Source organism: Ranitomeya imitator, chromosome 9 (assembly GCF_032444005.1).
Source record: "Ranitomeya imitator isolate aRanImi1 chromosome 9, aRanImi1.pri, whole genome shotgun sequence".
NCBI lineage: Eukaryota > Metazoa > Chordata > Amphibia > Anura > Dendrobatidae > Ranitomeya > Ranitomeya imitator.
Window position 1 is genome coordinate 133,930,362 of NC_091290.1, and position 12,538 is coordinate 133,942,899.

General features: G+C 43.4%; 1 protein-coding gene across 3 annotated transcripts in view; it reads left to right on the forward strand.

The window, feature by feature from the left end:
• Window positions 1–1,733: 1,733 nt before the first annotated feature.
• NFAT5 (nuclear factor of activated T cells 5) overlaps window positions 1,734–12,538 on the forward strand; it is an 80,172-nt gene continuing 69,367 nt past the window's right edge. For 2 of the 3 annotated variants that reach the window (XM_069739082.1, XM_069739085.1), the window contains exon 1: window positions 1,734–2,132. In XM_069739082.1, coding sequence (XP_069595183.1) covers window positions 2,042–2,132 — 91 coding nt within the window. In that variant the 5' untranslated portion in view covers window positions 1,734–2,041. The remainder of the gene's footprint in view (window positions 2,133–12,538) is intronic. The other variant, XM_069739081.1, reaches the window with a different exon arrangement.

Below are 12,538 nucleotides of genomic sequence, written 5' to 3' on the forward strand. Positions count from 1 at the left end.
TGTAGGAGGCAGGAGATGATAAGGGCATGCACTAGTGTTTTTGTGGTTTCGTTGTTGAGGTATACGTGGATCTGGGAAATATTTTTGAGTTTCAGATGGCAGGAGGAGGCAAGGGCTTCGATATGTGGCTTGAAAGACAGGGCAGAGTCGAGGATCACCCCGAGGCACCGAGCATGCAGGACTGGGGAAAGTGAGCAGCCGTTGACCTTGATGGATAGGTCTGGTGGAGTGAGATGGGGGAAAGATGATGAATTCTGTTTTGTCCATGTTCAGTTTTAGAAAGCGAGCAGAAAAGAAGGCCTGAGATAGCAGACAGACAGTGTGAGATTTTGGTGAGTAAGGAGGGGAGGTCAGGTCCGGATAGGTAGATCTGTGTGTCATCGGCGTAGAGATGATACCGCAAACCATGGGATTCTATCAGCTGTCCCAGGCCGAAGGTGTAGATGGAGAAGAGTAGGGGTCGTAGAACTGAGCCTTGAGGAACACCCATGGACAAGGGGTGAGATGAGGAGGTGGTGTGGGGGAGGGAGACACTGAATGTTCGGTCTGTTAAATATGACGAGATCCAGGATAGGGCCAAGTCTGTGATGCCAAGAGATGAGAATCTGTAGCAGGAGGGAGTGGTCCACAGTGTCAAAGGCAGAAGACAAGTGTAGGAGGAGGAGGACAGAGTAGTGTCGCTTGCCCTTGGCAGTTAGGTCATTGGTGACTTTAGTTAGGGCAGTTTCAGTTGAGTGATGGGGTCAGAAGCCAGATTGTAACCGGTCAAAGAGGGAGCAGGAAGAGAAGTGGGAGGACAGTTCAAGATGGACGTGCTGTTCCAGTAGTTTTGAAGCATAAGGGAGAAGAGATATCAGGCGATAGCTGGACACAGAGGATGGGTCGAGGGAGGGCTTTTTGAGGATAGGTGTGCTCTTGGCATGTTCGAGGGGAAGACACCAGTTGTGAGTGAGAGGTTGAAGAGGTGTGGGATGAAGATTGTGGTGAGGTTAGGGATGTAATAAAGCAAAATTAGTGAAATCTGTACTATAGGTATTGTATGATTTTTATAAGTGATAAGTCCTCGATACCGAGTTTTGGGAGTGACAAACTCTCTTGTCCCAACATGGCAAATTATAACTTGCCCTTGCTGATAGGTAGGACTTTCACTGATCTTGAGAACGGGGCTCTGAAATACCCCATTTGAAGGAAGCGATGACTGTGCGCACCCCCACTCCATTCATTGTCTACGGGGCAACTGGAAATGCAGTAGCAAAGTACAGCACTCAGCTATCTCCGGGAGTCCTATAGACAATTACTGGTGCGTTCATCGCTCCAGTCAAACGTGGTGCTTCAAGATCGAGATCTCTGGATCGGTGGGACATCCAGTGATCTGCAAGTTATCATCGATCCCCAATCATCCAGTGCCACAAGTCGAAGTCGACCACCGGACTGGAGCACTGGTGACTGACCCAAAATTAGTTGGGTCAATCCCATTATCTGTCTACATCTTATTCATTTACTGCAACACTAAAAATGTTTATTTATCTAAGTAGTTTTCACATCTCAATATCAGCCCAGACCATGATGGACCAGAAGCTCTGCCGACGATGTGGTACCAGCTATCGGCCATCCAGGGCTCGCTAAAAACGATGTGCAAGGGGTTAATTTTTTTTAGCAAAGACAAAAGGTGGAAGGATCAACCTGTTAACTTGGAAAGACACAGCCTGAGAGCTGCCAGACAGGTTTAGGCAGAGAAGCAAGGAGGTATTCTTTTTAATGATCATAGCTCTGGACTGATAAGCTGCAGTGCGCTCCTGTGTAACCTGGGGGGACACAAAGAAATGACCCTGTCCATATAGAGGGGGCAGCGCGGGTCTAACACAGTGCTACTGTGCCCATGCCAAAATAGCCGAACCGATCAGGACTCTCCGTGAGAAGCTGAAGGGGCTGCTGTTCTTGGATTTCAAGGAAAACATAAAGACTCTTATTGATTCCTATAAGCGTTGCTCTCACCTAGAGGGGCTGACAAGCGGCAGGCGGTCCGAGACCCAGCAGCGTTATGCGCTCCCTTTCTGAAGACCTCTTTACTGCTCCGCGGCTGGCAACTCGATGGCGATACGGTGGTTTTGTTCCCGGAGCAAGAAGGAGAGGTAAGAAAAAGTTAAGGAAATGTAACGTTTGGGCAGAAACTTGAAGAATAACATAAAAAGTATCAACTAATTAATGGATGCAAAAAATGTGCTAATCTCATTTATTAATTATTGCTTCTAAGGCTATGTGCACACAGTTTTTTTTGACTAGCGGGTCCGATTAAAAACAAAAATACTTAAAAATATCTTCCTATAAATTTCTATTGTAAAACCACTTTTGCTTCTCATATTTGAGCATTTTTTTCAGCTCTACTTTAAAAAAAAAAAACACCCGGTGGAAAAAGAAAAGAAAGTGAATGTCACATATTTGAAGTGGATCCAAACTAGACACTGGCTGATCAAAAGGTTTCAGAAAAAAAAAAGTTTTAAAAACTCTTGAAAAAGAAAAACTCCTTGAAAAAAAATCCCTTTAAATAATCATTTAAATAATTCAGGATGTAACTCAGGATCAGTAATGTAATGTATGTACACAGTGACTGCACCAGCAGAATAGTGAGTGCAGCTCTGGGGTATAATACAGGAGGTAACTCAGGATCAGTAATGTAATGTATGTACACAGTGACTGCACCAGCAGAATAGTGAGTGCAGCTCTGGGGTATAATATAGGATGTAACTCAGGATCAGTAATGTAATGTATGTACACAGTGACTGCACCAGCAGAATAGTGAGTGCAGCTCTGGAGTATAATACAGGAGGTAACTCAGGATCAGTAATGTAATGTATATACACAGTGACTGCACCAGCAGAATAGTGAGTGCAGCTCTGGAGTATAATACAGGATGTAACTCAGGATCAGTAATGTAATGTATGTACACAGTGACTGCACCAGCAGAATAGTGAGTGCAGCTCTGGAGTATAATACAGGATGTAACTCAGGATCAGTAATGTAATGTATGTACACAGTGACTGCACCAGCAGAATAGTGAGTGCAGCTCTGGGGTATAATACAGGATGTCACTCAGGATCAGTAATGTAATGTATATACACAGTGACTGCACCAGCAGAATAGTGAGTGCAGCTCTGGAGTATAATACAGGATGTAACTCCGGATCAGTAATGTAATGTATGTACACAGTGACTGCACCAGCAGAATAGTGAGTGCAGCTCTGGGGTATAATACAGGATGTCACTCAGGATCAGTAATGTAATGTATATACACAGTGACTGCACCAGCAGAATAGTGAGTGCAGCTCTGGGGTATAATACAGGATGTAACTCAGGATCAGTAATGTAATGTATGTACACAGTGACTGCACCAGCAGAATAGTGAGTGCAGCTCTGGGGTATAATACAGGATGTCACTCAGGATCAGTAATGTAATGTATGTACACAGTGACTGCACCAGCAGAATAGTGAGTGCAGCTCTGGAGTATAATACAGGATGTAACTCAGGATCAGTAATATAATGTATGTACTCAGTGACTGCACCAGCAGAATAGTGAGTGCAGCTCTGGAGTATAATACAGGATGTAACTCAGGATCAGTAATGTAATGTATGTAGACAGTGACTGCACCAGCAGAATAGTGAGTGCAGCTCTGGGGTATAATACAGGATGTAACTCAGGATCAGTAATATAATGTATGTACTCAGTGACTGCACCAGCAGAATAGTGAGTGCAGCTCTGGAGTATAATACAGGATGTAACTCAGGATCAGTAATGTAATGTATGTAGACAGTGACTGCACCAGCAGAATAGTGAGTGCAGCTCTGGGGTATAATACAGGAGGTGACTCAGGATCAGTAATGTAATGTATGTACACTGACTGCACCAGCAGAATAGTGAGTGCAGCTCTGGGGTATAATACAGGAGGTGACTCAGGATCAGTAATGTAATGTATGTACACAGTGACTGCACCAGCAAAATAGTGAGTGCAGCTCTGGAGTATAATACAGGATGTAACTCAGGATCAGTAATGTAATGTATGTACACAGTGACTGCACCAGCAGAATAGTGAGTGCAGCTCTGGGGTATAATACAGGATGTAACTCAGGATCAGTAATGTAATGTATGTACACAGTGACTGCACCAGCAGAATAGTGAGTTCAGCTCTGGAGTATAATACAGCATGTAACGCAGGATCAGTAATGTAGTGTATGTACACAGTGACTGCACCAGCAGAATAGTGAGTGCAGCTCTGGAGTATGATACAGGAGGTATCTCAGGATAACATATATGGATCATTAGTATTTTTCAGGAGTCTCCCCACTAGAAGAGGTTTGTTAGTCACTGACCCAAGGTCAAATACAGAACAAACTGTAATCACAAGGGCAATCATATACTCTGATTTCAGGATGTACAGTACCAGGAAACTGGACCAGCAGGTTGTTATTCCTGGAAGAGCTGCAATTAATTATCTGCTAATAGCGAAGTATACGACACCCCATAATATGAGAAGGAGCCTGACCCACTGCTGGAGACTGCACCTGCAGAATGCCCTGTACCCCTGACAGAAGCCTGCCTATGAAATGTTCAGACCAGTAGATGACATCTGTACAGGACTATGGCTCGTGATTAAAGGGGTTATCCACGTAAAACATTTTTGCTATCGGATTCAATTAAAAATGTTGCACCCTTTGGCATTTAATTTTTGTTTCCCTTCACTTTCCACTTTGATCTGGTTTGTGGTCATAAATCAGCTGAGAGGAGCTCCGAAATAGACAGATGATAAAGCGAATAAGCTCACTGAGGGATTCTCATTTAACTCATTCTGCAGTGAGCAATGGAACCCAGAAGCTATAAAAGGCAAAAATTGCAACATTTTTAATGAAACCAAATTGCAAAAAAAAATTATTTTTAACCTCAAATATAAGCATTTAAGTAAAAAAAAGGTGGACAACCCCTTTAAGTCTGCTGACAAGATATAAGCCGAAACTCAACCCTATGATGAAATGTCGGGAGGTAAACCCACTGTCAGAATCTGATAGACGGTTATCACTTGGCATCAATGACTTTACGTGACTTGTGCTGCTTTTATACAACGACATTTTATATTATCTCATCTGTTTGTTGTTGATGGGTAAACTGGGCGCAGCCGGGTTATATTTACGGTTGGCAGTGCCCTTATACACCCAACATTAGTTATTGACCTCTTGATTGCGTACAACCATCTGAATGTCATTTCTTACTGCTCCGATAAGCTGTGATCTGGAGGGAGATTCATTCACAAGTGTTAAATTTACCTGCAGCGCCCCCGCAGGATAAAATCAGCATTACACATTTTTTAAAAAAAATGAATGAGCTTTTTCCATAATGCTCGGATTTTCCAGATTCACTAGAGCAAGTGAAGTCTTGGTAGTCAATTGTCTGGTTGATTAATAGACGATGGTCATGACTACGGGACCCCACTCCCCCCTTATATAACAAAATTTCTTAACGGGGTATTTGAAAATCGGTTTCCTAAACCAGACGTTCCCTTCCATTTGTTCTTTTTTTCTAAGCATGGACTTGCCCCGTGGGCTCTGACGCATCCTGCATGCTGACGGTTTCCAGGTAGCAAGTTAATATCACATGAAAAATGTGAGATTTTTTACCAGATACATAAAGTCGGGGATCTGACATCTAACGATTCTTGGAATGATGGAAGTGGCGCACTGGTTACATTTTTCCCTACTTTTAGGCTATCCAAGACGTTTGGCCAACAGCAATGGGGATGTAGCGCCAAAATAATCACTTTTATGACCATTATTGCACCTTGTAAACCTGACTGAGAGCTTCTGTGCAGCGAGAAGAAAGTCAGAAGGACACTCATGTCGGATCACTTACCGACTAGTGTCCAGATCACACGAGCATTCATTAATTTTGCATTTCTTGCAAGAAGCAGCTGAATTATGCATGCCGGAGCTGAAAGCACAAGTCAATCCATATAACCTGTGTCTTCATCAAGCTCGCTTGTCTTCCTGATGCATGCTGGATTATACCTTTTCAGGGTGGGCTCCCCAACAATCCTATTCACGGGCTACGATCACTTGGTACATACACCCTGAGAACGGCTACGATGGCGTTGTCACTCATGTCCTGCGCAGAAGTTCAGCTCTGTTATTGGGGCACTGCTTGATGCCACGCTAGATCACTTTCTGCGTGGCCTTAATATTTTTCGCACTTTGTGGAGTATTATTAGGAAATGGCCCTGTTCTATGATCTGGCAGTATATGGCGGTATTGTTTTTGCCAATGCGTGCTTTCATTATTTTTGGCAAAGTATACAGTATATTTTGGAAAAGTGCCTAATTCTATAACCTGCGCACTGAATGATGCCACATTTGGGCACTGTACGGTGACATTGTTTCAGCACTATACGGTTCCACTCTTTGGGAGACATACGTGGTATTATTTGGACACAGTATGGGGTTAGTATTTGTCGTACTGGTCTGTAGAATTTCCTGCAGGTGTACAACATTCTTGTTTTACCTGTACCTTTTTTTTAAAGTTATTTTCTTTAAGTAAAGTTTGCCCAGGGGCGCCTACAAATCCTTGGATCTTTATATTTTCACCATAATACACTTTACTACACTTGTCCTTGCTTTTCAATGACAACCTGTGTGCGACGGACCCCCACAGTAGGGTAGCAGGACACAATGTTTGTACATGAAACATCACGATGTTAGAAACTGTCAGCATGTACAGTGACCTGGAGTCATGCACTGGGTCCGGCAAGCTATGACTGGGGGTCCGACCGATGGGATCTACATCAATCACTAAAATGGAGGTCTTTTGTCCCGTGTGAATAGAATCCTAGTTCGCATGTGTCTGTACCGCTTTATTAACTGGCTATGGTGTGGTCACGGATGCAGATGACTGCTCCCATAGACTTATAGGTGTGAATCACACATGGGCTCCCATAGAAGTGCATGGAGCATGAGCATTGAATGGTGCAGTGATCACTAGATCAAGAGGCGCCATGGATGCCGTCAGATAAGGGGTGATCACTATTGTGGCCAATGGCCTGGGCCGTGCAACTCTAGTGGTAACACGTGTATTACTGCTCCCATAGACCCATAGAAGTGAATGGTACATTGGTCACATACATGCACCACTGAACTCAATAAAGTTGTGGTCATGAATTTACACCACACTGGTGATTATAAAAGCAGAGCCTGGGGGTGCCAGATATTGGAACCCCCCCCAATCTGATATTGATTACCAAGCCCCATCTGGGACAGCGATGATAATGTGTGCAAACTGTAAAGCGCTGCGGAATATGTTAGCGCTATATAAAAATAAAGATTATTATTATTATCCTGAGGAAAGGTCATCAACAGATTCTGAAAGAACAACCCCTGTACTCACTTGTCTGCTAAAAGCCATAACTTTCATTCTGGAGTCTCACACTGCATCTGGTGACCATTGCATGGTCTGCATGGCTGTTACCTTTAATACCGTGAACCCATTAGCCCCCCATGTTTGTGATTTTGGCCAGATGTGGCAGCCATGAAGAATGGGTATGGCACCCTATCATCGGGGCGGGCAGCGATACTTGCCAGCTTTCTGATCTGACTATTTTAGCATGTGTAATTACAGGTTGTGATGTTAATAGAGCAATATAATAAGTGACATGTCTGGTAAGTATAGACAATTAGCGCTATTTACTATAATGGATTGGTTGCTACACCTATAAAATGCACGAGGAGGCAATATTCCTCCAAAAAGTGACCTTTAACCCCTTCACCCGTGGAGTTTTTTCCGCTTTTTCATTTAAGTTTTTTGCTCCCCTCCTTCCCAGAGCCATAACTTTTTTGTTTTTCCGTCAATATGGCCATGTGAGGGCTTATTTTTTGCGGGACGAGATGTACTTTTAACGATACCATTGGTTTTACCATGCCATGTAACAGAAAACGGGAAAAAAATTCCAAGTGTGATGAAATTGCAAAAAAAGTGCAATCTCACACTAGTTTTTTGTTTGGCTTTTTTGCTAGGTTCACTAAATGCTAAAACTGCCATTATGATTCTCCAGGTCATTACGAGTTCATAGACACCAAACATGTCTAGGTTATTTTTTATCTAAGTGGTGAAAAAAAATTCCAAATTTTGCTAAAAAAAAACATTTGCGCGATTTTCCGATACCCGTAGCGTCTCCAATTTTCGTGATCTGGGGTCAGGTGAGGGCTTATTTATTGCATGCTGAGCTGGCGTTTTTAATGATACCATTTTGGTGTAGATAAGTTCTTTTGATCGCCCGTTATTGCATTTTAATGCAATGTCGCAGCGACCAAAAAATGTAATTTTGGCGTTTTGATTTTTTTTTTCTCGCTACGTCATTTAGCGGTCAGGTTAATCCTTTGTTTTTATTGATAGATCGGGCAATTCTGAACGCGGCGATACCAAATATGTGTATGTTTGATTTTTTTTTATTGTTTTATTTTGAAAGGGGGGTGATTTGAACTTTTATATATTTTATATATTTTTTATTTTTTTTATATTTTTAATCATTTTTTTTTTTAAATTTTGGCATGCTTCAATAGCCTCTGCTACATAGAGGTGAAGTACAGATCACCTCTATGTAGCAGAAATGCAGGGTTGCTTTGAACGCCGACCACAGGGTGGCGCTCAAAGCAATCGGCCATCAACAACCATAGAGGTCTCAAGGAGACCTCTGGTTGTTATGGCGATGCACTGCTGACCCCCGATCATGTGACGGGGGTCAGCAGTGCGAGTAACTCCGGCCGCGCGGCCGGGAGCGCTAGTTAAATGCCGCTGTCAGCGCTTGACGGCGGCATTTAACTAGTTAATGGGCGCGGGCAGATCGCGATTCCACTCGCGCTCATTGCGTGCACATGTCAGCTGTACAAAACAGCTGACATGTCGCGGCTTTGAGGTGGGCTCACCGCCGGAGCCCACCTCAAAGCAGGGGATCTGCCAGTTGACGTACTATTCCGTCAGCTGGCAGAAAGGGGTTAAAATGTAAGCACTGACCAGTCCTACCAAAGTCCAGGCATCACTAACCTATAGGATACATGCTGACAATACTGTAACAAAGGGGCTAATCAGAGAGGTGACTGGAACTTCAAAGTGGTGATCTAATGTGCAAACAAGTGAGTACACCCTGCCTCAGTCAAACATGACGGAGAACAGGGAATTCATGGCATGGCAGTATTCTGCACAGTCAGGTCCCGTCCTCATGTCACCGTGTGATTAACTTGTGTGCACAAGTATGAGATTTTTCTGTACATTCACACTGAAGGCATCAAAACTATGAATTAACACATGTGGAATTATATACTTAACAAAAAAGTGTGAAACTACTGAAATTATGTCTTATATTCTAGGTTCTTCAAAGCCACCTTTTGCTTTGATGACTACTTTGCACACTCTTGGCATTCTCTTGATGAGCTTCAAGAGGTAGTCACCGGGAATGGTCTTCCAACAACCTTGAAGGAGTTCCCAGAGATGCTTAGCACTTGTTGGTCCTTTTGCCTTCACTCTTCGGTCCAGCTCACCCCAAACCATCTCGATTGGGTTCAGGTCTGGTGACTGTGGAGGCCAGGTCATCTGGCGTAGCACCCCATCACTATCCTTCTTGGTCAAATAGCCCTTACACAGCCTGGAGGTATGTTTGGGGTCATTGTCCTGTTGAAAAATATGATGGCCCAACTAAACGCAAACCAGATGGAATAGCATTGCGCTGCAAGATGCTGTGGTAGCCATGCTGGTTCAGTATGCCTTCAATTTTGAATAAATGCCCAACAGTGTGACCAGCAAAGCACCCCCACACCATCACACCTCCTCCTCCATGCTTCACGGTGGGAACCAGGCATGTAGACTCATTAGACCAGTGGAAATCTGTGCTTTGGTCTGATTTTCATTACTTGTGTTCTTTAGCCCAAACAAGTCTCTTCTGCTTGTTGCCTGTCCTTAGCAGTGGTTTCCTAGCAGCTATTTTACCATGAAGGCCTGCTGCACAAAGTCTCCTCTTAACAGTTGTTGTAGAGATGTGTCTGCTGCTAGAACTCTGTGTGGCATTGACCTGGTCTCTAATCTGAGCTGCTGTTAACCTGCGATTTCTGAGGCTGGTGACTCGAATAAACTTATCCTCAGAAGCAGAGGTGACTCTTGGTCTTCCTTTCCTGGGGCGGTCCTCATGTGAGCCACTTTCTTTGTAGCACTTGATGGTTTTTGCCACTGCACTTGGGGACACTTTCAACGTTTTCCCAATTTTTCAGACTGACTGACCTTCATTTCTTAAGTAATGATGGCCACTCGTTTTTCTTTACTTAGCTGCTTTTTTCTTGCCATAATACAAATTCTAACAGTCTATTCAGTAGGACTATCAGCTGTGTATCCACCAGACTTCTGCTCAACACAACTGATGGTCCCAACCCCATTTATGAGGCAAGAAATCCCACTTATTAAACCTGACAGGGCACACCTGTGACGTGAAAACCATTCCCGGAAACTACCTCTTGAAGCTAATCAAGAGAATGCCAAGAGTGTGCAAAGCAGTCATCAAAGCAAAAGGTGGCTATAGAATATATATTATATAATATATATATATTTATAATATTAGAATATAAGACATAATTTCAGTTGTTTCACACTTTTTTGTTAAGTATATAATTCCACATGTGTTAATTCATAGTTTTGATGCCTTCAGTGTGAATGTACAATTTTCATAGTCATGAAAATACAGAAAAATCTTTAAATGAGGTGTGTCCAAACTTTTGATCTGTATTGTATATATCATGAAATGCAATATGGCTGAGTAAACAGATGTTAGATAAATATGAGCTAGAAAACAGATGGATAATGAAAGTTGGATATTAAAAGATAAATATGGTATAGATTGACAGATGGATGGAAAATGATGATAAAGAAAGATGCAAGACAGACATAGGGGTGGAGATTCCATTGCTTCATACTGCGCATCCACAGAGGGGCCCAAGAGGTAAGGGGGCCACTACCACCTCCACAGCAGGACATAAATGGGTGTATTCACTATTGGACTGTAAGGAGCCCACATACCGGTCCTGCACAGGGGCGCTCTTCTAACTATGATTGCCCCTGGATAGATAAAAAACAGGCAGCCCTCCAAAAATCAAAGTGAAACACTGTGGCTTTACTGATCCATTAGCAGTTAATGGATCAGTAAATCCACGGTGTTTCACTTTGATTTTTGGAGGGCTGCCTGTTTTTTTTTCTGATTTTCTATTTTGGAGGTTTGGACATCACTTTTTACAGGTTTTATTGCACCTGTTTTTTTTTTTTTTGGGTAGTGCTGCCAAATTTTCTTAAGTTATTATAGATAGATAGAAAAGCTCCCCATCCTGAACTTGCTCCTGTTATTCTAATGTCTTTTTATAATGTGGTGTCCAGAACTGGACACAGTATTCCAGATGAGGCCTGACCAAGGAGGAGTTGAAGGGGATAATTACTTCACGTGATCTAGACTATGCTTCTCTTAATACAGCTTAGAAGGGTGTTTGCCTTTTTTGCTGCTGCATCACACTGTTGACTCCTGTGCAGTCTGTGATCTATTAGTATACCCAAGTCTTTTCCACACGTGCTATTACTTAGTTCTATTCCTCCCATTCTATAGATGTAAATTTCATTTTTCTTGCCCAGATGTAGATGTTAAATACCATTCTAAAGCCCCCGTCACACACAGCGAGATCGCTAGCGAGATCGCTGCTGAGTCACAAGTTTTGTGACGCAACAGCGATCTCAGTAGCGATCTCGTTATGTGTGACATGTAGCAGCGACCAGGCCCCTGCTGTGAGATCGCTGGTCGTGTCGGAATGGCCTGGGCCATTTTTTGATCGTTGAGGTCCCGCTGGGTAGCACACATCGCTGTGTTTGACACCTTACCAACGACCTCGTTGACAGGACGTCCCATTGAATCATCATGAAATAGCATCGTTCTACAGGTCGCTACAGTTCGCCGCATCGCTGCTGCGTCGTTGGGGAGATCGCACTGTGTGACATCTCACCAGCGACCACATAGCGACGCTTGAGCGATCCCTGACAGGTCGTATCGTTGTCGGAATCGCTCAAGCGTCGCTATGTGTGACGGGGCCTTTAGTCGCTGGCCATTGTTCAAGCTTATCTAGTTCCCTCTGAATCCTTTCTCTGTTGTCTCTAGTGTTAGCTATCCCTCCTAGCTTTGCATCATCTGCAAATTTGATTAGGATACCTTCCTTTCCCTTATCTAGATCATTTATAAAAATGTTGACCACCACTGGGGCCAGGACAGAGCCTTGTAGTTCCCCACTTGAAACACTCTTCCAATTGGATGTGCAACCATTTACCACCACTGAGTACGATCACTGAGCCAGCTACGAACCCACCTAATTGTAAGCCTTGTCAATCCCATACTTGGACATCAACTATATAATTGTCTAAGGGTCACTTCCGTCTTTCTGTCTTTCCTTCTTTCTGTCACGGATATTCATTGGTCGCGGCCTCTGACTGTCGA